This window comes from Silurus aristotelis (genome assembly GCF_946808225.1).
Source record: "Silurus aristotelis genome assembly, chromosome: 17".
Taxonomy (NCBI): domain Eukaryota; kingdom Metazoa; phylum Chordata; class Actinopteri; order Siluriformes; family Siluridae; genus Silurus; species Silurus aristotelis.
Window position 1 is genome coordinate 14,103,094 of NC_139590.1, and position 27,887 is coordinate 14,130,980.

Below are 27,887 nucleotides of genomic sequence, written 5' to 3' on the forward strand. Positions count from 1 at the left end.
ATGTTAAGGCTAGAGGTCTCAATTTATTAAAAGAAGCACTGGCACACAAACAAATCAGAACGGTACAACAACTTATAAAGAGCACCATACAGAACTTAACTGAAGTCTGAAAAACATGTCCAATAGCTAGTTCAAGTAGGTTAAATCTAATAAAGTATTAGTGAGAGTTAGTACTGCCAAGGATATAAGGTAGCATGCAACATATGGACATTAATACATTGTCATCCTTCACATATACATATAATAGAAGTGGATGTGTACTCTTACAGTAGCACACAAGTCTTCTTGTCCTTAAATGGATTGGAGGAGGCAGCGATGCCTGTAAGCAGTGGATCTCCACGCCGGTGCTCCTGACAGTACTGCACTAGCTGAGCAGCCGCAGCTGAGATCTAATAAACACACACACACACACACACCATCAATTTGATGAGGCAAAATGTTCCAGAAAACAATATTATGCAGCATTATTAGGTCCAGATTCAGATAGAAGAGAGTAATGAGTAAATAGAGAAAACATCAAATCCAGGCATCATGCACCCACACATTCTCAGATTCATTCACATCTGGGGCAATTTCTATTGGTGAAGATGTGTAGAAACCACAGACACAGGAAAAACCGTGTAAACCAGTAAGAGCTAAGGATCAAATCAGTAGCATTGGAGTAACCCTATGCAGCTCCTAAATTAGTTCTTAAATATATTAAATGATTTAAATATGTCTAATAAACAACATAAAATGAATATATAAAATGAATCACATCAAAATGAACAATATAATGAATAGGTATTTTCTTACCTTGATCCTTTCCACATTGGCCTCCAGCCTCAGTTGCTCCACAGCCTTTCTAGCTTGAAGCACTGTGTTACTGCTGTACACTTTTCCAGCCTCCATCCCACAGCCACAACCTGCAGCATGAGCCTAATCACGTTTCTGTTTCGGTACAGCTCAACTTATTCCGCAGAGTTTGCAGCGCTTCTCTTGTCACACCACACTTTGTAGGCCATGGTTTCACCTATGGATTCACCTGAATGCAATCAGAGATGCAGAGTTGCTTTAACGTGGTATCGAGGTGTGATTCCCCATTCCCGGCTATTTAACTCGTGTTGGACTGTCCTCTCTGTGTGCGTTCCTGCGGTCACTTCAAAGCGTCTTGTGATGTGGCTGAGTTGAAAGGTCGCACATGCAGGTGTAGAAATGTCACACCAACATCACACACCCTCAGAAAAGAAATTCCCCACAGGGGCAGAATGAAATATTCTGCTAACATGCTGCTTATTGGTTCGGGCTTGTGGTTTTGAAGAAAGGAAAAAAAAAAACGTTTACAGAAGTCAAATATTTCTGTAGATTATTAACTTGTTAATTCAAAGTGGATTATAGTGCAGTAGTTGTCAATATATAATTTCAAAGAAGGGATAATAGAGGAAATATCAATATGAAACCCAGCAGTTAAAAGATATATTTACACTACAATAGACAAAGACCAACAGTGGTGAGGGTCAAAGCTGCAGTCGGCCACCACCTAAATCCACCACTGTTTCTTTTGATGTTCAGGTTTTTCAATACTTTTGTATAATGAAACCTTAACATTGACTAATGATAATACAGATTGTGGTTACTTAACCTAACATGCACTGGCATGCATGTTGAAAATGCAACCCAAGCAAATATTATATTTAATCCATTGTTTATTTGGTTTTGTTCTCTAGGAGTGTCTCCAAAGGTTTATCTTAGTCATGGTTTCAGGTGATCTAGAGCATGCACACATGGCATTAACTGCGGGCCATTTATAACAAAGACATTTATTTCATCTACTGGCATATTTTTCCAAAACTTACATAAAGAACTTGTACAAGAGAGAGTACAAGCGGAGAAAGCTCCAGAGCTCATGACCATAGGTGAGAGTAGGAACGTAGATAGACCGGTACATCGACCGCATTACTGCAGAAGCTGCACCGATCCGTCTGTCAATCTCCAATCTCTGTCAATTAAAACCTTAAAGTAAAAAGAAAAAAAATCCCAATATGTGTAATTACGTTTTTCCTATATACTGAAGACATTTTGGTTTGTGATAAAAGAAACAAAAAGGCTGATAGAACAGATGGTCGATTTTCATTTTTGAACATTTACATCTAAATATGTGAAACTTTTAACACGATGCTTGTGGCTGACACTTGTTTTTCTTGTCGCTGAGGTATGCCTTGTCAGATTCATAGTTCTAAAACTACTTTTGGTTTGAGCCTCGGGTTTTGAATGTGAAGACGGTATTGTTATGTTAAAAATGCTAAACCAACATGTAGCTGACAGGTGTTCCTTGTTGCTGAGGCATGCCTTGTTAGATTCTTTCTAAAAAATCTACTCTTGTCAAGTCTGCATTTATTTGTTAAAAAGGATAAGACCATATAGCTGTCTATGGGAGAAAATCAGGCCATTTTAAAGTTGAATATGTGGAAATGAATAAGAGGCATTGCATTATGGAACAGTCATCAGAACAAATAAAAATCTCCTGAAACATAAAGCAACAAAAAGGATGGAAAACAACAGCAGTTGATGACAAAAATGGTGAGAGTTGTGTTTATGTCATGAAAAAAAAAAAAGTTTGGAAAAGCCCCACCTATTGATGTTTTTTTTTTCTTCAGGTTTTTATTTTAGAAATGTTTTTCTTTTGCAAACTATTAATTTGCTCCCAATTTATATGAATCACATATAAACCCAATGCAGTCCATATTTACATGTAATGCAACACAAATGTGCAAAGATAATTAGAACATAATGACATACATAGCTCTTTTTTTGTCTCTAAGCTTGTTTATATATTAGTTTGTTTGCTTAAGCGTACACACTAAACCACATTTTGTCGGTATGTGGTCCCTTTTTCACTTGTTTATATAAAAAACACAACCCTATTCATTCACGTCTCGCTCGCAGCGTTACGGCATGAGAAAACGCGTTTCTTCGGCTTGTCCCTCTCGACTTGCTGTAGCCGACAAAAACCCATGCAGTGTTCGCTGCAGCAAAACCAACGTGATGTAGCGGCTTCTGCTTTTAAACTCGTAACTCCGGTTCAATAACAGAGGGTAAGTCGTACAGTAGTTATTAATTGTTTCTGGAAACTGTCCTTGTTCAGTAAAGCCTTTTAACGATATGTATATTGTATAGTACTCATTATGTATCTAAGGCTAGCTCGTTGTTCTGATATTATAACTAGCAAAACAGCATGAGAGGACGAAATGATGACCTACATCAAGGCACCGGACACTAACTATATGTCACAATAAATTATTGCCTATATAAACTTAAAACCTAATATTGAAAAATGTATATATTTTTAATATCTCATTTTAAACTGCACTGACTGAGAAAGAGGTGGCATCTACACTGCAGATGTCAATGTGTATATGTGGACTGGTGTATATGTTTTCACTTCATACACTGCATTCGCCTTTTAGACTTGAATTACTTTGAATGAATAAATGATGGACACTGAACTTGATAGCAAAAAAAGGCAGTCATTTACGGTTCTGGATACTTTTCCTGGTGACAGAAATCCGCTACATAAGGGTGACTGCTGTTGCGCGTCTATTCGTGCACTTACGGTATGGGTGGTGGGAGCCGTCAAAATAGAAGTAAAGACGCTTCAGAACGGCGTTTCTGTAAAAATCTCAGTGCATTTTCAATCATGTTCCACATTCAAACACTTATAAAACATTTTCCATTATAGGTTTGTTCATTCTTTTAAATAATTCTTATTAACAGTGTCCCTGTTTATTACTGCATTAAATTTCAAGTCATTTTACTGTACAGTTTTTGAGAAAAGTGAAGGCAAACTCCAAACATTAGTGCATTTACAATCATGTTCCACATTTAAACACTCATTAAATATTTTTCTTTACAGGATTGTTTAATCTTTCAAATAATTCTTATTAACAGTGTCCCTGTCTATTACTTTATTAAATTTCAAGTCATTTTACTGTGGAGTTTTTTTTTTTTTTTTTAAAGTGAAGGCAAAATCACTCCACACATTAGTGCATTTTTAATCATGTTTCACCTTCATACACTCATTAAACATTTTGCTTTATAGGTTTGCTCAATATTTTAAATAATTATTAATTTAAGTCACCCTGTATATTACAGTCTTGAATTTCAAGTCATTTTATTGAACAGTTTTTGTGAAAAGTGAAGGCAAAAATCACTTTAAACATCAGTGCATTTTCAATCATGTTCCACATTCACTCATAAAACATTTTTCTTTATAGGTTTGCTCATTCTTTTAAATTATTATTGAGAGTGTCCCTGTCTATTATAGTCTTAAATTTTAAGTCATTTTACTTTACAGTATTTGAGAAAAGTAAAGGCACAATCACTCCAAACATCAGTGCATTTTCAGTCATGTTCTACATTTACTCTAAAGACAGAGACAGACAGAGACGGTACAGGACACTGTAAATAATCATTATTTAAAAGAATGAGCAAACCTATAAAGAAAATTGTTTTATGAGTGTTTGAATGTGGAACATGATTGAAAATGCACTGATGTTGAAAATGTGCAGGTTTTTAAAAAAACTGTACAGTAAAATGAATTGGAATTTTATAGAGTAATTGATCGAGACACTCTAAATAAGAATAATTTGAAAGAATGAGCAAACCTATAAAAGAAAATGTTGAATGAGTGTTTGAATATGGAACATGGTTACAAATCCACTGATCTTTGGAGTGATATTTGCCTACAGTCAAATGACTTAAAATGTAAGACTTTAATATACAGGGAGAGTCTAAATAAGAATTATTTAAAAGAATAAGCAAACCTATAAAGCAAAATGTTGAATAAGTGTATGAATATGGAAAATGATTGAAAATGGAATTTAGAGTGAATTTGCCTTTACTTTCCTCAAAAACTCCACAGTAAAATGAGTTGAAATTCAATAGAGTAATAGACAGGGACACTCTAAATAAGAATAATTTAAAAGATTTGGGCGAATCAATAAAGGAAACTGTTTAATGAGTGTATGAAAATGAAATATGATTAAAAATGCACTAATGTGTGGAGTGATTTTGCCTTCACTTTTCTTAAAAACTGTACAGTATAATGAGTTGAATTTAAGAATATAAAAGACAGAGAGACTTTAAATAAGAATTATTTGAAAGCTTGATTGTTTTTTAAACATTGTACAGTCAAACAAGCTGAAAATGAATTCACTGATAGTCATTATCACTCTAAATAAAGATCAATTGAATGAAATATGTTTTATGAGTATTTGAATATGGGCCTTGATTATATAATATATTTACACCACAAACAGGAAATTGTATTATTTGTGCTTTGATAAAAAAATTTTATTGCTATTCTATGTATTTTAGTTTTTTTTCATTACGTAAACGCCTTTCTGAAGCGTTTTTTTCCATCTATTTCGACGGCTCCCACCACCCATACTGTAAGTGTACACAAAGAAAAGTGTGGCTGGCTTAACCGTGTATTTTCAACCGCAGTTAAGGGTGCTTCATGCTTTAACTCGTTTTTTATTATAACTTTTGCACAACCACATAAGGCTTCCATCTTCATAGACCTGCCCAACTAGTTTGATGTGCGTGTATGAATGTGCATATGCTCAATTCTGTTTTCAGTTTAATTTGCAAAGCAAATTTATTATTTTTTTTACCAATAAACATTGTCCCAAAACAGCATTACTAGTCGATAGATTATAAATGCATTTTTATCATAAATTAGTCAATACAAGTGTATCCCTTATGAGCAAGCCAGTGGTGACAGTAGCAAGTCCCTGAGATGCTATGAGAGGAACCAGATTCAGAAAAAGGGAACCCATCCTCAACTCCGAATGTCTATTCATTATAATTCTATCATTGTTGAAGTTATTAAGTGTTCTCTAGACACTTAAATGCAAAACTGTTCTATGTTTGTATATATGTATAGATAAATAGATAGACAGACCGCCAGATTGATGGTATCATGGAGGTGATAGTGGAGTTGGTGGTAACTAATTGGCCAAAAATGTGGTCTTCTGATCATAAGGTTGTGAGGTCAAATTCCTACACCACCAAACTACCACTGTCAAGTTATTGAGCAAGGCCCAAAACCTCATTTTCAAATACATGAAAAACACTAAATGTAATTCCTCCTGGAAAAGGGGGCATCTGCAAAAAAAATTTAACAAGTGGGAAAATTAGAAGTTCTTGCACAATAAATAAAAAAAAAGAGTAATTTTATCTTGTATCTTGATTTAAATGTGGTTATTATGTTTGCATGTGACGGCCAGTAACAATTCAAAAGAAAATATTAGCACACACAATCTGGCTTCATAGTTAGAGTTTCATAATACTATTAATGTGAATGAATAAATGTATTTTATGAAATCAATAACAAGAGGAGACTTGACCCATGTGCAACACCTTGTTTGGGAAGTTTGGGTAAAGACTTGCTCTGTGTTTAAACTGTGTGTTAATTTTCTACATGGTCAAGTGTCTTGTTTCCTCTCAGTAAAAATGACTGCTCCGATCCCCTGCACGGCTCGAGATGCTGTTCTGAGACCGAGTGGTGCTCTCCCAGAGGACATGCCTCAAATCAGAGGTTATGATTTTAATCAGGGAGTAGACCACAGAGCTCTGCTGCACTCCTACCTGACTACAGGCTTCCAGGCTAGCAGCTTTGCCATGGCTGTACAGGAGATCAATAAGATGGTGAGTTTCACAATCATATAAGTAACTGTTTTGCAAGTAATTTCCTTATGAATTCCAATTCATTCCTACCAATGAAGTAGGCTGGGGTAGAGTAGGGTGTTTTTTGAGCCAAAAAAAAAAATTAAAAAAGTTTTGCCCACAGCTAGAACATTTATTTAGCACGCCCCCCCCCCCCTTTTTTTTTTTTCTTTTTCCTTTTTCTTTTTTCTTTTTCTTTTTTTTTTTTTTTTTAAGTGAATGCAATTAGTTTTAACTAGGGCTGGGTTTATGGACAAAATCTTACATTATGATTAGAATAATTTTATATCGTCAAACGATGGGCTTTTAATTGAGCTTATACAGTATAAGCTTATACTCCGATAAGAGCTGTTGTTGCTGGAAAGAGGACAATTATCGTTTCTTTCTGATACTTATCTTATTTTCAGATTGACAAACGACTGGAGCCAGTAAAGGAGCAGGAAAACAGCTGTGACTCTCAGCAGAGTCAGTCAGGATGCACTATCTTCTTAGGCTACACATCCAACCTCATCAGCTCTGGTGTCCGTGAGACTATCCGCTACCTTGTACAGCATAAAATGGTGGGGAAACCTCTCTTTTATAGCTAAATGTCTTATTTATTTATTTATTTATTTATTTATTTATTTAATGTTTGTGCTCCTCATCTGGCTGTTTGCTGTGTTAATGCAGGTAGATGTTGTAGTGACAACAGCAGGAGGTATTGAAGAAGATCTTATTAAATGTTTGGCTCCCACCTATCTGGGTGAGTTCAGCCTTCCAGGCAAAGAGTTACGACAGAGAGGCATCAACCGGTGAGCCACAAACTAAACTTTAGATTTGTTTGTCAGTACCTTGCTAGGTGTTGTTAATGTCTGAGCTTTTACAAGTTTTTCTGGATTGACTGACTCGCTGAGGTTCAGGAATTGTTCTAGATGCTGCATTTGTGAAGAGTCTAAAATGATATAACCTGTTATAATGGCTCTAGACATGTTCATTGTTAATTCCTATTAGAATTAAAAGAGCTCACTTGACATTAAACAGAAAATCCCTTCATGGCGCTCAACAAAGCACAAACAGTTGACCAGTGACGCCCAAACTATCTTTCTCTTTCACATAACTATTTACGAGCAACTTGATTTTCCAGTGTTACCATCTTGCAACAGAAGCTTTGCACTTTATTATTCTTGATGATAGTCACTTTTAGTTGTGAATTCTCATTGTAGAATTGGCAACCTGCTGGTCCCTAATGACAACTACTGCAAGTTTGAGGACTGGCTGATGCCTATCCTGGACCAGATGGTGTTGGAGCAGAAAACAGAGGTCAGAAATGTAAATTGAAGAAAAAAAATACAAGGGTAAGGCACAGTGAATTGGTTTACAGTTGGACACTTGGCATCAATGTACAGGCCAGAGAAGTGTTTTAAAAGCACAAACAGTAAATAGGCATTTAGGGGTTTTACATGTACCAGTAGTCCAGTTGCATCATGACCACTGCACATGACTGCAAATACTGGAAGGCTTGAGATAACTGAAATTTGGCCCAGTAGAACTCCTGACCTGGAAACCCACCTGGGAAATGTGAGGCACTGTGGAACTAACATACTGTTGTGTATTTATTCAGCCATGTCAGTATTGCCTTTTATAAATATTATAATCTTACCTGCTCTGTTGTACTCTAATGTTTGTTGGATGAGTCTAATGCTGATTTATACTTAGGGCACTTGTTGGACTCCCTCAAAAATGATCTACCGACTGGGCAAGGAAATCAACAACCCTGACTCGGTTTACTACTGGGCTTACAAGGTAGAGCGGGTTCTTTACCTACCTTTTACTGTAAATTTAATGGCTGACATCCAATGTATTGTGTGTTAAATGCCAGAGGTCCTGAGTTTTTCTACCTTGTGTTTTTTTTTTTTTTTTTTCTTCCTCCAGAATGACATCCCGGTGTTTAGTCCTGCCATCACTGATGGCTCACTGGGTGATATGATCTACTTTCATTCCTATAAGAACCCAGGATTGGTCTTGGACCTTGTGGAAGGTATGCATACTTTATAGAGCATATGTTTATTTCCTAAATCTTTACAAAATGACCGACCTCAGACCGGGCAACCTTCTCCATCTGACTGACTGGTGCATCGACATTGTCAGCTGGGTTTTATGGCCAGATCTCCTCACTTTTGGTTAAGATACAGACTGATGGTGTAAATAAAACCTTATAGGGTTTATAGGGATTAGTGAACAATATCAGGGTCAATGCTAAACCATCCCAAAGCTTTTGAAAAGAGCATTCAGTGGCTCTGGACAAAAAAAAAAAGGACCCCTCTTGGGCTCCAGTAGTAAAGGGAGGGAAGCTGGGATACCTGGTCTTATCTGACCCCTTTGGAGATTTTTTGGGCTCCTCATCAAAGTGTTGAGTTTAGTGTTGAACGTGAGCATAAACGTTACACCAGAAGCTTTGAGTTGGCACGTATCAAGTGCATGCATACAGGGATTGTAAGATCTGGTTCCATGAGAAAATTCGTCACCTGCATTTTCCCAGTAACAGTTATTAAAGAACATTTCTGTTTCTCGTGCATCATGGAGTTCGACTATGCCCTTTATAAGGCCTGTAAGGTCAAGCCAAATAGAGTATATGTAAACTTTTACAACTAAGCTTCTGTAAGACTTGGGAGTAGGAGACTGAAGTATGCAAAAGAGAGCAGCTAGCACATTGTATTACTTTGCCTTGTGCTGCATAATACAAAATAGACGCACACAAATACATTTCTGTTAAATTAAAGTTTAATCAGAAATCTGTTTTTTAATTGCACTTGAAAACACATACCAGCATGTCAGGATTTACACAATGTTGCAATGAAGCTGCAATTGTATTTTTTTCTGAACAAATAAAAAATACCAGATGTGCCAGTATTGCAGATGAAAACTGTAGTTTTTCTGTGTTCTATAGATATACGGAGGTTGAACTGTAAAGCTGTGTTTGCCAAAAGCACAGGAATGATTATCCTGGGAGGAGGCCTAGTGAAGCACCACATTGCCAATGCTAATCTTATGGTGTGTATAAGGAACGATCGCGTGTTATGTGCTGTCAGAAAAACTAGTACCGAACATACTTTATAATCTAATATGGCTTTTGTTCTTGCTTTTAGAGAAACGGTGCAGACTTTGCCGTGTACGTGAATACAGGGCAGGAGTTTGATGGCTCAGACGCTGGAGCCAGACCAGATGAGGCTGTGTCTTGGGGAAAAATCCGTATGGATGCCAAACCTGTCAAAGTAATGTTTGACTTCACATTTAGCTGGGAGTGGAATGATGCATTTTATGGCCACGTTTATGGAAACCTGATCATCAAATCCATACGTGGGCCTTCCCTGTTCACAAAATGTTGTAACCATTGTCTAGGCTGTCCAAACTTGTTTTTGCATGACAATGACCCTGTGCACGGTCCATGAGGACATGGTTTGCTAAAGTTGATTTTAAACAGCGGTTCTCAATGTGTGTGGAGCAGCCCTCTAGTGGATAATAAAGACATGAAAGGTGGGGTGCAGTGAACAGCAGGATTTATATACTTTTTTTGATTTCCATTCATATTTTTTAATAGAGAAAATCATAAATATACAGATCATACACTCAAAGCAGCCACAAACAAACAATTAGGTCATTCATGTCATTAAATTAAAAGACTTATTTTCTTTATTTTTGTTTCTCTATGCTGTTTGATTTTATTGATGTAGAACGTGATATTTCAGTAAATTAGACATTTATAAGCAAAGTATTTCATTACCATTTTTTGAGGTGATGGAGGACAGGTGAGGCTTGTAAAAGAAAAGTGGGGAATGGCAGAAAAAAGTTTAAGAACCACTATTTTAAAAGAACGTGAGTGGCCTACACAGAGCCCTAATCTCAAACCCACTGAACACCCTCATGATGAATTGGAATGAAATAATTGTAATAATTCTCTCCCAAAATCAGTGCCCAGCTTAACTTCTTGTGTCCAAATGCATCATTTAAAAATCTAATGTTTCGTAATTGAGATTCGAGGGTGTGTGTGGGTGTGATGGACAAGTGACCACAAACTATTGGCCATTATACTGTATGTAGACTTTTAAATGATAATATTGACGCAAACTAATACTTTATCCCCTTTATAATTTTGGTTATCTTATTTTCGCTGCCTGCTTTGAACCCTAAAATGAATTATTGGGAAAAAAAACAAAAAAAAACATTACATACAATGTTTTGTATGTAACATACAAAAACACGTCCTTAATGATAAAATAAAAAAGTGCCATTATTGTACGAACTAAATGTTTATATATAAAAATATATGAAATATATAAATAATACATTCCTTCAATGTGGTGAGAGTCAAGGTTTAAATTGTAAATATGCCATTGTATAAAATATTTTATATATTTTTGTATAATCAAGGGTGCCAGTAATTCTGGAGTTGGCTTGAGTTGTTTCTGAGCTCATTATTATGCTATATGATCACGGCAGTCATCAGTCATTGAATTCCTAGTGTATCAGAAGGGCAATAATAAGTGTATGTAATAAGTAATGGCGCATTATAAATGTTAATTATTGGTTATGATCGTGTAATAACTGTAAGTTTGTTTTCACAGGTCTATGCAGAGGCAACATTAGTCTTCCCCCTGCTGGTGGCTGAAACTTTTGCACGTCATGCCAGCAAACTGGTGGCACATAAAACGAGCGATTAACAATGCCTGCTCTTTTCTCATTCATTTTACCCCTTTTTCTTTCTTTCCTATTTAGTTTTTTGACTGTTTCATAATGTTCGTGTCTGCTCTGATTCTACCACATTGTTCACAGCTTTATACCTTTTTTTTTTTTTTTTTAATCTTATTATTATTATTATTAGGTTTTATTTATAATTCTGGGTATATTTGTGTCTCTTCTCTACTTACTGCTGCATTGTTAGATTTTTTGTGTAGTCTTAAGAAGTTTAGTTTGTATACCAAAATATGTTATATTTAAAACAAAGGCTTTTATTAAAGACTATGAAAGAAATTGTAATAGTTTTTTTATTTTTGTTGTTGTGCTGTAACAGCATGTGAGTTTACAGGTTCAATCTTTTATGACGTTGCTGCATTCATTCTGTTATTCTTATAATAATAGAATAAACAAGTTGTTTTACCTGGTTAGACTGATGTTGTATTGGCTAAGCCATTTGTCTTTTGTTGTTTTTTTTTTTTTTGTGGAAGATGGTAAGTATGAAGTATTGCTTTACATTTGCATGACATAATATAATAAATCATTTATCGTGCCATTATGGCCCTGATTATAATGAATATAATATAAATAAATATATTATATAATAAATAAATATAATAATATAAAAAAAAAAAAAAAATATATATATATATATATATATATATATATATATATATATATATATATATATATATATATATATATACAGTATATACAAATAGATATTATGATATATGAATTTTCACTATCAACCATCGAATTCTAGCACTAGATAAAAATTTTATCTACTCTAATTAATTACTGGATTCTTTCAGTGTTTCCTCTCAACACCAAATCTTGTTTTGCATAGGAGGGACAAATCATTAACTAGCATGCCTGGGACAAAGCGAAGTGTCTAAGCAATTGGTTTTATTACTTATAGTTGTCTGTTGATGAAAGGTTTAGAAGAATGATAATTAAACAGTGATCAGTGTTCTTTTTTTTTTCTTTTTTTTCCCCCATCATCAACCAAAGAAAGGTTAATTGGTTGCTGATTGGTCACATCTCACTTTGGATCATATCTCATTCACACCCGTTCCCACATCCTGCAACCTGCTGCAATACACACATTAACTGAAGATCATTACTATTCTGAATAATTTATTTGCACATTTTAAAATCAGGTAAGCAGATGCAAAGCTGTCATTTATCTTTACAATTTCTATCCACTATTTGCTTGCATCACTAAACCCAGCCATTAAGGTTGCCAGTGGCGGGCGGTCAGGGCCAGCAAGGCCTTCTCTGCTGACCTAAACACTATCAGAAGCACTGATCTACATTTACAACCTAAATTCTAATATTTGTTCCATGAAATTGTATTAGTTTATTTCCAACAGTTTATTCTCTTCATTTCGTAGCATTTCTCTTGGCTGCACTGCTTCCAGTACATGTATGTTAGATTTTTTGTCCAATCAGATTTCAGCCTCTATGTGCTGCCATGTCAATCTAATCTGCCCAGGGCCTTCAGAATCAGTAGTGCTGGCTCTTTTACTATTGAGAATATTATCAATGGGTCTGTTTCTTTAATCAATCAGATTTCATATTCTTCTCATAGGGCAGCTAGCTGACCCAGAATAGTGTAAGCATTTTTCTGTCCTCTGATTGGTTGGTCACAGGGAAACTGTTACAGTCAAGTTCGACTGGCAAAACATGTGTTGCGCGCTGCACACAATAATACATCCGAGTTAGATTTTTTTATGCCTACGGAGGAAGAGAAATTGATTTGGTCTCGGACATACCTAAAAATACATTTTGAAGAAAAGCTAGACGTTGACTGCATCAAGGATCGGCTCTTAGCCCTTTCCGGTTTGCAGTGGTGATGGACAGGTTGACGGACGAGGTCAGACAGGAGTCTTCCTGGACTACGATGTTTGATATTGTGATTTGTGGTGGGAGTAGGGAGCAGGTTCAGAAGAGCCTGGAGAGGTGGAGGTACGTGCTGGAGAGAAGGGTAATAAAAGTCAGTAGGAATAAGACAGAGTACATGTGTGTGAATGAGAGGGAGGGCAGTGGAGTGGTGTGGTTGCAGGAAGAAGAGGTGGAGAAGGTGGAGGAGTTCAGGTACCTGGGGTCAACAGTGCAAAGTAATGGAGTGTATGTGTGAGAAGAAAAGAGTGCAGGCAGGGTGGAGTGGGTGGAAAAGAATGGCAGGAGTAATTTGTGATAAAAGAGTATCTGTGAGAGTGAAAGGGAAAGTTTATAGGACTGTGGTGAGACCTGCGATGTTGTATGGATTAGAGACAGTGGCATTGAGTAAAAGACAGGAGGTGGAGCTGGAGGTAGCAGATGCTGAGATTTTTGTTAGGAGTGATGAAGATGTACAGAATTAAAAATTAGTTTATTAGCGGGACAGCGCTTGTAGGACGTTTTGGAAACAAGGTGAGGGAGGCGAGATTGAGATGTGCAGAGGAGGGACATGGGGTATATCAGTAGAAGAATGCTGAGGATGAAGGAGGAAAAGAGGAAGACCAAGGGGGAGGTTTATGGATGTGGTAAAGGAGGACATTCAGGTAGTTGGTTTGAAAGAGGCAGATGTAGAGGACAGGGGGGTATGGAGACGGAAAATCCGCTGTGGCGACCCCTAATGGAAGAAGCCGAAAGTAAAAGAAGAAGATATTCTTACATCACTGGTTTGTGGGCATCCAAATTATGGGACTAAGCTCAGTTTAGAGTGTCTTAGTGTCAAGTGTATGAATACTTAGCTACATTAGAGCTTTCCCATTTTTTTTTTATCAGAATGTGTATCTTTTGATATTATAGGCATAGGTTTTGGCCAAGAATGTTGAATTAAATTTATTACATAATTAAATGTGTTGAAACAGAATTCCTGAATTTCTTCTTAACTTACTGAATGCATGTGATCTGTATTTATTGTAAACAATAAAATCTATTCACAGCATTTTAGCTTGTTCCATCTTTTTAATTTCACAAACCTTTGGAATAATAATAAAAAAAAAAAAAAACCCTTCAATAATTGAATTATACCTATATCTATTTATAGAAATATCAGTTTATAAAACATGTGAATCACCATTTTTTTATAAGAAATCTTTTACAAGTTATGAAGATATAACTTGTAGGTTCCGCATTCACAGGTTTAACCAGAATTTTCCTCTCAATTTCAAGTAATCATGTAAAAAAGAAAAGTTATTTTAAATGATTGATTTTGACTTATTTTTAATTATAATGATTGATAAGCTTCAAGTGTTTACTCAATTGTCATTATATCAATAGATATATTTAAATCTCGAATCAATGTGCCATGAAAACTGATATAATTCACATTATGTGTATTTGTGAATTCATTGCAAAAAAAAAAATTCATATACATGCATGGAGATACAAAATCAGCCAGAGTGTCCATCAGGTTTTTGTTCACCTCTTTTACCAATGTCCTTCTCCACTGATTGCTCAATTTAGCAGCTCTTGGAAGAGTTCCTGTTATGTTCATTTAGGAATGATGGAGGCCACTTTGAGATATTCAATGAAGCAGAAATCATTTTGTAACCTTCATTAGTTTTATGCCTTGACACCAGTGGTGGACAGTAATTAATTGAACGTAATTCGTTACTGTACTTAAGTAGCTTTTATTTAGCGTTTCTGTACTTTACAGAATTATTACCATCTGGGGAGACTTTTACTTTAACTTCACTCCATGTAAAATAAGACAAATATCCTACTTTCACTTAACTACATTTTGCGAAATCGATTTCTTTTTCCAATGTAAGGAATGTAGCCCTAATAAATCAGAGTATTTTGGAAGTTCATTTGAAGGCAAATACTGTTGTACATTTTCTTAAGTGAAAGTTCCAATGAAGCACTTTTACTGGAGTAATTTTTAACTTAGTGTATCTCAAGTACATGGTTTGTGTACTTCATCCACCACTGCTTGATACAATGCTTTTATTGAGCATTGAGTGTCATAGCAAAACGTTTATTTTTCTTATTTTTAACTCTGCTTTGTCATTATAGAGTATGGTAAAACATTTTATCATAAGGCTGCATTTTAACAAAATCTGTAAGAATTAAGGTGTCTGAATACTTTCTGAGTGCACCGGAGATCATTGTGACAGTGTTAAATGAGATCTGGGATAAGATTAGTTTAAAGTGATTTTTTTCCTGACATTTTCAAAAGCATTTTCAACACTGGATGCAGTATTGTGGCAATGCTCCTTAACTAATTCACCTTCTCTTAACTACTGTGCCTATGTTTCGCCACCAGGTGACTGTCTTGCACTACACAAACGTCTTCCACTGTACGATTCAATTTTCCCCCAATGGCCCGAGCACGCTGAAGTGTTTCCTCTGACGTAACTGCCTTAGCTTTAAGGGCAAACCCCTCATGTATCTGACCCTGCATGTGGCCACCGCATTACTAACGGTCTCTAATATTTGATACCCACACATCAAAAATAGAATATAGATGCTAGCAGGTTCTTAAGACAACCTGTTTGGCCTAATTTTGAAAAGTGTCCCACGTTTGTGCAGTCTCAAATGTCAACATTCATCATCCCTTTGTGTTTGGAGCCATGGGAAACCCTCAAGGACACAGACTCCAGTGGCATCAGGTGTTATTCTAGAGCACAACACACATGACACTCCTCTCCTGAAGAGGTACTTAAATAGTTTGCTGAAGTTTGACTGATCATGATATAGAAACTGATTATACAGTACTGTATGTACTCTCAGCAAATATTTAAGTTACACTTACCGGACAAGTTATCAGGTAAACCTTCCATATACCATTGTAGGTGAAAAGACAAAAATGTATGTACATTATACAGTGTATATACAGAGGTGAGGAATATTGGTGTCGCTCAGTTGAATTGTGTCTTATATAAGATATAAAAATATTAAGTATTAAATATATTAAGATTTATATATATATATATATATATATATATATATACACAGTATGTGTGTCTATATTTCCATTGTTCAGTAACGTTGGTTGGATATACAGTATGTTGTGTAAATAAGAGACTGCAATTAAAGTCTTACCAACTTCTGGCTTATCACTATGTGGGATTGTGTGCATTTTTGTCCAGTGATGCATAGAAAAAAGAAAACCAGTGTTTGTGTGCCAGGTTTGGTAGGTAGGTAGATAAGATGACAAAGACGGTGTTGACAGGAGAAAGTGTGTGTGTGTGTGTGTGTGTGTGTGTGTGTGTGTGTGTGTGTGTGTGTGTGTGTGTGTGTGTGTGTTTAGTCAGGAATGTAAGTGTGGAGTTCTTTCAATCTTCCAGGAGGCCGGATCAAGTGGCTGTTGTGTGAGTCTCAGCTTTGCATCTTCTGACTTACCTGAGTTCACTGTGGTTTTACCTGATTTACATGTGGACACAGTTTTTCCTGTTGATCATGTAAATTGAAAATGTAGATTTTTAGAGAACACAGTTGCAGAGCTACAGTATGATGCTATCTTTAAGGTGAGCTTCATGTAAATTGTACTTCTCATGTATGCTGTACTGTTGTTCACAATGGCATAAAATAAATAAACACAAATAAATTGAGTGTGTATATATATATATATATATATATATATATATATATATATATATATATATATATATATATATATATATATAAACACGAATTTTGTGTGTGTGTGTGTGTGTGTGTGTGTGAGAGAGAAGTACACACAATTTATTTATGTTTATTTACTTATTAAATTTTTATGCCATTGTGAACAACAGTATATATATATATATATATATAGGGAAGGGAGGGAGGTAAAGGGAGATAGAGACAGAGACAGAGAACTCATCATCCTTGTTTTATTTTGCAGGACGTGTCACTAACTAGCAGCCTTTTCCCCTGAAGTTCTTTCTGCATATGGAGGACTCAGCTCATTTTTTCTCCGCTCTCCTGTTTCCAGTAAGCCACCGCCCTCCTCCCCCTCTCTGTGGCTTTGCATTGAATTTACCACTAATGGGCCGCTTTTCCCAGTGCCACTGTTTGCATTACAGTAACGTGTGTTTGCTCAGGGCTTGGCCTTAGCTTGCCGACGCGGGCTGACGGCTCTATGGATTTTTCCTAACCTTCATATGATAGAGCCAGTGTTTGTGGAAAACTTTATTAGAAGTAGTGGCGTAGAGTGTGCCTCAGCACAGTGTGAATGGGAACTACAATCACGTTTGACCTGCTTAGAACAGCGTCACAAAGCCGAGGTTATACACCATGTGTGCGTGTGTGTGTGTGTGTGTGTGTGTGTGTGTGTGTAACTGTAAGAGATATGCTTGCTTGTTGTGTTTGGAGGCTGAATGCCTCAGGCAATGAGTTGCTGTCACGCTATCATGATGTTGTGCAGTACAGCGTCTGCCAATGCATCAATAATGGCAATTATATCTCATAATGGCAGAAAGCGAGATCCAAAGGTGGAAAATAGAGCATTATCCAGCTGTGGGGTGTGGTGCGTCTGTTGGTGTGTGTGTGTGGGTGTGTGTGTGTGTGTGTGTGTGTTGCTCAGAGAATGATGTCCTCACACCCTTATCGCAGCTTGTATTTACCTGTTGTGTTCCCATGGTGACTCCCGCCATTTCCGAGTCCACAAAAGGTGTCAACCGGAGTGGAGTGTAGGATCGAGAGAGATTAGGTAAGAAGTAACCTGGCATTTGTGCCAAGGTGTGAACCTTTTTGTACTCGGATTTGGCAGATACAATCCTTCATTCATCAGTGTCCTGCATTTTTATTTGTTCCGACAAACTTATGCAAACTTAAAAAGAAATTCCAACAGCTTTGGAAAGACCTGCTCAGATAAGGCCTAACAATTTACCATATTTATTTGAGTGAATTCATAAAGCAAAGCAGTATGTTATTCGTTTTATTTTATTATGGGCATGATTTAATCTAAGTTACATTCTATATTGAGAAAATGATACATATTCCTAGTTGTATAACAGGAAATGATTGTATGTATACTTAAAAAATTTATCATTAAATGAATAGTAAACTTGCAAAAAAACATGGGCATTTTCTTTCAGTGATTGTACTTTTTTTGGTATCTGTGTTGCTTTTGTAGAATAAAGAAAAGATATTAAATCTGTAAAAGTCAAAGGCAGAGAGTAAGTATGTGCCTGCTATTGAAAATGAAAGAAAGAGGAGCGTACGTTTGTGAATGACAGCGAGTAAGCCACCGATGACTTTCTTCGAAACAGGAAGCGTAGTGATGTCATTCTTCACATTGACGCAGCCATCTGCTCCTCCTGACGGCCAGTTTTTTTTTACTGTCACTATGGCAACGGCTGCGGTGTAAGCAAACATCCGGACCTAAAGCCCCCTCCACACACACACTTTACCGTTTATATTATCACAGCACCACACCTGCAGGTTAATGGCTTTCCTCTGAACCTTTTCTCGTACAGACTAAAAACAGACTCATATAAAAAGTGCTGACTAAATGCAATCCTGCCAACTGTTCATATAATGTCTGATGTGTTTTATTGAAAAGTCCAATAAAATACATCTAATATTTGTTAAGGGATGGATTTCTCTATTTCTCAACACTGATAGAAAATTCTTTTTACATTTATTTGATCCAAAATCTCAAAAAACCCTTTTACTGAGCATTATTTATTTATGTGGTTTAATGTGCCAGTGTGCTTTTGTGTTTCTCTGTGTGCTGCATAACCACCTGTATTCTCCATGAATGGGCTATATTACTATTCTACATGAATACATGGGCATTTTTTTAAAATCTCTGAATAACCAGGCCAAGGCATTCTTGAATGTAGATTTAATTTTGAAACACAGCCGTCACTTCCTCTTTTTTTGTCAAGCCTGCACAAATGAGTGTTATATGCATTTCTGTTTCCATGGTCACAAAAGGGAACCGGTGTTTCTTGATGTTTTTTTTGTTTGTTTTTTTTTCAACCGGACAATTTTCAACTGCTTTAATAATGGAATATGAGTTTCACAAGTGACTAGAGGACACACTGTAACATCCAAAGAGACAGAAAATGCTTTAAAGCATTGGACTCGTTTCAGATAATCTCAGATCACAAGGAAACAGACGCAACAGACTCAATTTGACTTGGAGCCTTTTTTAGCTTTTATTGATATCTCGGTTTTATTGATGTCACAGGACAAGTCACTGGCGCCAGCCCATAGTTGGTAGGCTGCATTCTTATTATTATGTATTAATAACATTCAAAACTTTTACAAACTGTATGCAGCCATCTTGCTCTGGATCCCAGGTGTAAGAAGTGTGGCTTTTCCAAGAGTGTACATCTCTGGACTGCATCTGTGTGTTTGGATGTGTGGATGTGTTTCTCTGAGGTGCTATGTTGGCAAGACTAGGCCCCTGTTCCTGCTGAACTGAGCCAGCTGAAGAGAGACACTGATTATCAGCACAGCAGGCACAGGAGACCAGCCCAATGATATAGACCAGAAAGAGAAACACCAGCAACACTGAATCAGAGAGAGAGAAAGAGAGAGAGAGAAAGAGAGAGAGAGAGAGAGAGAGAGAGAGAGAGAGAGAGAGAGAGAGAGAGAGAGAGATTGCTTTGAGCACCCAAATTCACTGAAATACAGAGAAAGAGCTCCAGTGTTTATTTGTATTATGTGATCAACTATGCAAAGCAACCACACAAAACGAACATTATATATATATATATATATATATATATATATATATATATATATATATATATATATATATATATATATATATATATATATATATATATATATATATATAAAATGACATATATACTTTAATGGTAACATGATGTGAGGGTCTGTAGGTGTACTATATGTAATGATATCATTATATAATTAAAAAAAAATATTATTATTGCTATTACTGCTACAATTAATAAACTTTTTATTTTTAGATTTCTATCCATTTGCTTTATTTTTCTTTTCAATGTCACAATAAAAGATTACGTCTCATTGGACACACACAATTAAATTCATGCATTAAAAATTCAATATAATATCCAAATTAGTGCCTGAAAACAACATACAACATAAAATACTGTGTGCGTGTGTACGTGTGGGCTGTTTTTCCACTATCCTATCTTTAAGTGTGCATTGTGCTCGTGTTGCATTTTAATTCTCTCCACATGATTCATTGTTTCTTCCTGTATAGCTCTATGAACAACCGCTCTTGTCTTTTTTTTCATAAACAAACATGGCTAGATATGTGTTCTCTCGGATATTGGGAGAATTAAGAATTACAAGCCTTACATATTGTGGATGAGTAGAGAATGTCACACTTTTGAGATATATTTTACTGCAGAGAAGGAGGAATTATATCAGGTCATCAGCATCGTTCAGGTCATATACGTGCAAAAAAGCTGCACTCATTCTGTGGTATGACATCGTTGCACACTCATATATGAATTGCTGTATTGTAATAAAAGGAGAACAATGCAAAAAGTCTCCTAAAACCACACCTGATAGATGCATTTACACAACCAGCCACTGAAGAATACCATACACACCTACAGGAGTCTGGTCCAAGAATAACACACGAGTGTGAGAAAACATAGACATGTACATACTTCAGGTATGGTAGTCTGAAAGTGCTAGTTAAAAATATCCTGAGCATCTGAAAGATTTTTGAACAATGATCATAGATTTAGAATTTGGTGTTGAGAGGCAAGCGGCCTGAGGTAAAATTAACTATCCCCCTTAATACCTTTTCCAGAAGTATTTATTCACTTATTTGCTTGATTGTATTTTATAATTAATTACTTACTTACATTACCATGGGCATTATCATTAGTATGCAGTACAAGTACACAAAAATCCCCCTAATAGTATTATATTCTACTATTTATTTTTCACAGTTTTATAGCCTTTTTCAATATATTATTTTTCCAATCAACTCTTTCCAATTAAATAAAAAAAATTAAAAATAGATGAATAGAAATATTTTGAAACAAAGATAAGGTCTATTTGTGCACATTTGTTTTTGGTTTATATATTTATACTCCGTTTTCCATTTCTACAGGCAGTTTGGCAGATCATTGAATATTTCCTCAGGACTCTTTCCACTCCGGCTCTGTGGACAGCTTTTGTGATCAACCCACTGTCTTGCATGTAGGTTTTCGCAGTGCTTTGAAAGGAAAACTGATGCATGGCAAACCTTTACTATAGACAATAGTGAAACTGGTACACGACACACAATGTATGACGGACAACTGCTGATGTGTAAATCGACAGACACAATGAGTAAACTCGACTGAGTGAGAGTCAGCATCAATCAGCATTGTGACATGGGTAAATAAATTCACATGCAGGTAAATGCGAAAAGGTGTCAAATGTAGAGTTTTGAAGCTCAAAACAAACAAACATTGTTATTACTGGAGAACATATGTCATTTATATACATACATTTCAGGCACTTTTTTCTTTAACACTCCTAGGGACCTTTTGGTTCAAAGACGTTCACGTTTTTCATGAAATGTTTTATATAACATTTATATACACTTCTACAATTGCTTCAACATAATGTTAGTGCAATGTCTGGTCAAACTTTGAGAGATTTATTAAGAACACTGCAAAAACTTTACTTCTGGATTGTTACAGCCTACCTTTTTGGAACCTTTTTAATAGGTTCTGTTATAATAATATATTACAGCTGGGATGAAGGGAGCAATATGATATTATATTCAGAAATATGTTCAATAAAATAAAAATCAAGATCAGGGTGATGGTTTGGGAGATGGTCAGGATACCCCTCCTCCTGTCTGGGTTTATGTGATGACCCTGGGGGGGCAGAACTTAACCACTGTGAACATATTGTATTATTACACTGTTCACATGTGGCTAAGTCCTGCTACCACAGAGCTAAAAAGCAAACTAGGATTTTTTTTTTTTTTTTTATGATATGTTTGAATGAATGTGTGTGTGTGTACATAAACGTGACTTTTTTGCATGCACATACTGGCTCGAGAGGGTGTGTCGGCACCTTATTCTCGTAGACACACACACACACACACACACACACACACACACACACACACACACACACACACACACACACACACATTCCTGGAACTGTGGAACTGTGCATGTGCACACGTCTGTCTGGGTCTGCGTTCACCGTCTGGGTCGTTTCTTCATACCAGCCATTGGAAATCCCTGGCAATGTGATTCAGTCATTAAAGTTAAAAATCACTCTGCCAGGAATTCCCCTGGCCAGCAGCAGGTACCCTAGGGGGTGGAGGGATGAGGGGGAGGAAGTGGTGTGTGCATGTATATGTGTGAGGTCATCCTAGCTTAGGCGTTATTCTCCATTCGCCTCCTTATACTGCATTAATATCATGCGAGTCTTGTCTTTGTCATGCACATGCAGATCATTGTGGTCGCTGCTTGTCCTTTTAGCACTTTGCTGTGCCCAGGCTTCCTGTGACCTTATAAAAATAGCTTCTCAATGACAGGCCTGCATGAAGTCAGACAGGAAGTGCTCTGTCAAACTCTGTCTCGGGATCAGCTTGCTTTTTCATTCAGGAGGGGATCGACATTTACTTTGAGATAAAGAAGCTCAGATGCCGGTTACAAAAAAGAACACAACCATCACAGGGGTTTAGTTACTTCGATCAGCAAGCCGTAAAACCAGCCTCACAAGTGCAAATGAATAAGAATTCACACAGGTTATGAACTGTCAAGGATAGAGATGGGGACAGATCTTCTGTTAGAAAATTATTGCTGATAATCACTTTGCTGGAGGGATATTGTGGCTATTGGACAAAATATGTCTGCCAAATCACAATTGTAGTTTATTTATAACTATTATTTATAATTTATTCAATTGATTCATTTATTTCTATAATACAACAAATACTTTTTCCAGGCCACTATTGAGATGGAAGCCAGAATGGGACGCCAGTCTACAGCAGAGCAGCACTCACATATATACATCATTCACACCTAGGGGCAATTTAGTGTAACCAATCCACCTACCTGAAAAGTGGGAGGAAACCTTAGAATTAATGAGGGGAACCCACACAAATGCGGGGAGAACATGAGAAACTCCACTTACAGACAGTAACCTGAGATCAGGATGGAGCACAGGACCCTGTGAAGTGGCAAACTACATACTGTGCTAGATATAGTTTATTGATGTGTAAAATCTAATGACGTTTTGCAGGTTCATCTTATGATTTGTTTGTGCACATTTACACACAATTGGACCAAATACAATAGTCAAGTGAAAATAATGGAATAAAAAAAAATAATCAGTAAAGTTCATATATAATGCAATATAATATATTGGTGCACTCGTGCAAATTGCAATTTTTTTTTAAATCTTTTTTTAGTACTTGGTTTTCATAATTAGCTCTTTGATGCTATCAAAACGTGAAGGATAATCTGTAAGGAAATCTTCAGATCTCAAACTCAATCTCGATCCCACACAGTCAATGACAAGAACATTTCAGGAGAAGGACTGCCTACATGGGGAACTCCTATAATACACAAAACCATACTCTTGTGTGTGTGCATGTGTGTATATGTGTATGTGCTATAACAGGCAAAAAAGGAGTAAAGTATGTCTCTCAAACTTCTTTCTTGTACTCACACTCACTGCTATTACTGTCTAATGATAAAAGTTAAATGACCCTTAAATCCTTCATTTACAGCACATTTACAGTCCACAGCTGAATACAGTGAGTGCAGTGTGCGTGAGAGTGTGTGTGTGCGTGAGAGTGTGTGTGTGTGTGTGTATGTGTGTGTGCCACTTTCTATGTCTGCTCAAGAGGAGGTTTTGGAGGGGAAGTGTGACTGGCTGGGCAGGGATAATTCAAGCTATCGCTGACACGCAAACACTTGCAGCACAAGAGTGCTTACTGAAAACCCACACACTATCAACCGTAAAAAGGAAATTGCATAAAAGTATAACTGCTATTTAAAATATTTGTTTTCCCCCCATATTCTATAAAACTAACAAAAGAATTACAGGAATTACAGCCGTCTTTGCATAATTCTCACATTAAATGGTATGGAGTGGTGTAAAACCCAGCATTAAAGGAGAAACTAATTAAGAGATCATCTGATGCAGTGACGCCTTTTCAAAAGGACGAGTAAATGCTTTTTTTCCCAAATGCATCCATCAAGCTATTTTGCCAAGCGTTTTTTTTTTCTCTTGATGGAGCAGAGATGGGTGAAGGGAGGATCCTGACACTTTATTCAACCGCCACCCCCACCCCCACCCTTTTGCTCCGTCCATTAATATTTTCCATCAGAAAATTTCCCTCCTTTCCGCTTTCCTCTATTTTGGTTTAAATGATGGCCAGTGAGCTCAGTCTTTCCCTCTTGTGAATGACAGCTCATAGGGTGGTGTGGCAAAAGTTGTTCCACCTCTGAAGATGCCAGAAGGAGGGAGAACATTGCAAAGGGACAAACCCCATGTTTTCCTCAAGATGGTGAGAGATTCACTTTTCGCAATTGGTTTTATGGTCTCTTAGTGTAACACCTTGCCACTAGCAAAAAAAAAAAAATAGCAAAACAAACAAACAAACAAACAAAAACAATAATATGCTTACAAAAATAAAAATTAATCAACTTTTTATAATAATTAATCTAGCCAGATAAAAACTATTAGTGTGAATTTTGGATGTGCTATCGTCTATGATTAAATTGTGTTATAGTGGGTGCCTGAGTGTGTAGGCCTACAGAAATGATAATAATAATAAAAAATGTGTGTGTGTGTGTGTGTGTGTGTGTGTGTGTGTGTGTGTGTGTGTGTGTGTGTGTGTGTGTGTGTGTGTGTGTGTGAGAGAGAGAGAGAGAGATAGATAGACAGAGACAGAGACAGAAAGAAAGAGCACAAAAGGGTGAGAGAGACGGCTGGGTAATGGCTGTTTCCCCAGTGGAGAGTTGAAACAGCTGGGTCCTCATCTCCACACAATTTAGATATGCTTCTCCCCTGTGTGTATGTGTGTGTTGCACAGAAGCTGATTAACAGTGCACACCCTTTCCAAACCATCTCTAATTTTTTCAATTTATGTGCCTCTTTTTTTTTGTCCTGCTGGTTAAAGTTGTCAAATGTAATTTTGTCGCCAAATTTTGTGTGGCCGCTTGGATCATAACTGGAACTCTGAATGTGACTGCAAACGGTTTGAAGGCCGATTACAATTCCGTGAAACCTCCTACTTAGGAATTAATAGGAAAAAAACAATTATTTAAAAACTTCAATCTCTTAACATCCCAGACATTTTAATCAAGACCCAACAAAAGTAGCCAAAGGGTGCAGCTCCCGGTTTTGTTGCTGCCGTACGTGAAGAAGAGTTAAGTGGATTTGTTTTGCCCAAACAGTTTATTCCTTAAAAAAACACATAATGCCAAATAGTCAAATCCAAAGATATTTACACGCTCTTATTAATGTACACTTTTTTACATAGTTTGAGGTGGTAAAAAGTTTGGCATAAAAAAACGAATAACAAGGTTTAGATTAAGATGGTGACATTTACTCAGTCTGTGTGTGTGTGTGTGTGTGTGTGTGTGTGTGTGTGTGTGTGTGTGTGTGTGTGTGTGTGTGTGTGTGTGAGAGAGAGTGTGTGTGAGTGTGTAAACTAAACTCTCAGCCATGACCTGTTGCTTCAACACATCATAAAGCTATTGAGGTGTCAGGGGTCGAGCTGTCCCAGCATACACACACAACACACACACACACACACACACACACACACACACACACACACACACACACACACACACACACACACACACTACACTTGTCCCATTAGCACACTCTTTCCTGGTTCTTGTCCCAATCCCCAGCTAGCACAAAGCAACAAAAGTGACAGGTTTAACACCAGAACTCTTTTCGGTCTCTCACACACCTCTTCCTGCAGTAGCACTTGGCTTCTTACTGGGCAAAACATGAGAAGAATAAACCCCCAAATAAAATTTTCTCCTCTATTCTATCCCTTCACAATGGGACCTTGGGCATATTTTTCTCACTGCTTCCTCACGCCCTGTTCTTCCGACTTGTTTAGGCTGTGCGGCATCTGGCTCGGCCTTACGAGCCCCAAGAACAATGAGTGGAATGTCTCAGCGCTCTGTGTGGCTTCGCAGCCCACTCTTCCAGAACTTTTTACGACCTCCGCTTCGCTCGGGCCAAAGGCGCACGTCTGGCTGACAGACGTCAGTGGGTGCACAAAGACAGAGCCACACTATTAGAAGGACAGAAATCCCATTCAGAGGACCTATTTACAGATGACCTTTCTGTCAGACGGGACTTCACGGTGCACTGCGGTGATTTCTCGCACCTAATCTCAGTGCTCATGCATGCATGACCAACTAAGGACAAACCATTCTGAAAAGGCCGGCCTCCCTTCTCACAAACATCCCCATCACACACCCAGCGAGTGTACTTCTACAGCTTAAGCACCACACGGACGTCTTTATTTATGTAAACAAGAGCTCAAGTGAAAAACCACAAGTTGTCTCCAGAACAGAACTTAACTTTTAAAGTTTTAAAAGGCTCCAATGCTTACCTGTTACTTTTCTGCACTTTTTCCACTTTCCCATCCGAAAACTTAGAGTCTGAAAGAATCCTGAAGTTGGCAGTGACTCTTCAGAGAGGACGTGTCCGGCACCCTCACAGACACCATGTGTATGAGTGTGAAAGAGAGAGAGAGAGAGAGTGTGTCTGGGAGCCAGACGGGGTTAGAGCGAGGGTGTGAGTGAGTGAACGAGTGCGCACAGGGAAGGGAATTCCGATTTGTATAACGTCAGAAGCCCAAACCCCCTTCCTCCCTCCCTCCACTCCCCGGTCTTGTGGAGTACAGGAAGAGGCAGGGTGCAATTACACCGCAGTACTGCTAATAAAAGAGCAAGCCTGTTTTTCCTCTTTCAGGCTGCAGACGGCAGGCAATAACACACACTCACACAATGTACCCAGTCTTTTATTTTCCCCGTTTGATGAGCTGCCCTAGCTATTCATTTACCTCACAGTCTAGGCAGTCTGTGTGTAATATATATACACTTGCGCTCAAAATTATTCATACAAATTCAGACAAATATTAAAAAATCATCATGTTCAGAATTATTCATACCCTTTATATTACAATGTTTCAAAAATCAATAGAAAAGCCTTTGGTCTTAATGACAGCCTGCAAACGCTTCTTGTAGTTCTCCACAATTTTTTTACAGGTCTGCTGTAGAATTTTTCCCCACTCTTCCTTCGCAAAAGCCTCCAGTTGTTGAAGCTCGGAAGGCTTCCTAGCAATGACCCGGATCTTCAACACTCTCCACAAATTCTCAAAATTGCGTTCAGGTCAACTACTAAATTTACTAAAGCAAGCTCCAAACCTCTACACTACAACCGCAACTGTGCCACCTACATCATCTGGAGCAGTTCAGAATCAATATTTGTCTGAAACATGACAAAAACATAAAAATGTAAATTATAAAACCTACACACCAGAGATGCAGACTCATAATTTGCTTTTCCTGGGCTGAGACAAGCTAGCTAGCTGT

General features: G+C 37.1%; 2 protein-coding genes and 3 long non-coding RNA genes across 5 annotated transcripts; 3 read left to right on the forward strand and 2 right to left on the reverse strand.

Moving 5' to 3' along the window:
* Positions 1-135: 135 nt before the first annotated feature.
* On the reverse strand, positions 136-1,029 carry LOC310739862 (guanine nucleotide-binding protein G(I)/G(S)/G(O) subunit gamma-12-like). The gene is made up of 2 exons (XM_083566102.1): positions 796-1,029; positions 136-389 (listed from the first exon to the last, which is right to left on the reverse strand). Exons 1-2 carry the CDS (start codon positions 889-891, stop codon positions 264-266), a joined length of 222 nt encoding a protein of 73 aa, XP_083422228.1. The 5' UTR covers positions 892-1,029; the 3' UTR covers positions 136-263.
* A 1,921-nt stretch (positions 1,030-2,950) lies between these two features.
* dhps (deoxyhypusine synthase) lies at positions 2,951-11,849 on the forward strand. The gene is made up of 10 exons (XM_083566101.1): positions 2,951-3,074; positions 6,491-6,690; positions 7,116-7,268; positions 7,378-7,499; positions 7,911-8,007; positions 8,404-8,490; positions 8,620-8,725; positions 9,635-9,738; positions 9,834-9,959; positions 11,310-11,849. Exons 2-10 carry the CDS (start codon positions 6,496-6,498, stop codon positions 11,403-11,405), a joined length of 1,086 nt encoding a protein of 361 aa, XP_083422227.1. The 5' UTR covers positions 2,951-3,074; positions 6,491-6,495; the 3' UTR covers positions 11,406-11,849.
* A 4,532-nt stretch (positions 11,850-16,381) lies between these two features.
* LOC310739786 lies at positions 16,382-19,757 on the forward strand. The gene is made up of 2 exons (XR_014537484.1): positions 16,382-16,883; positions 17,243-19,757. It is a non-coding gene; the product is annotated as an uncharacterized lncRNA (long non-coding RNA).
* On the reverse strand, positions 18,264-27,666 carry LOC310739778. Its single transcript, XR_014537477.1, has 2 exons — positions 26,903-27,666; positions 18,264-18,733 (listed from the first exon to the last, which is right to left on the reverse strand). It is a non-coding gene; the product is annotated as an uncharacterized lncRNA (long non-coding RNA).
* On the forward strand, positions 20,178-25,592 carry LOC310739787. Its single transcript, XR_014537485.1, has 2 exons — positions 20,178-25,139; positions 25,181-25,592. It is a non-coding gene; the product is annotated as an uncharacterized lncRNA (long non-coding RNA).
* Positions 27,667-27,887: the final 221 nt, after the last annotated feature.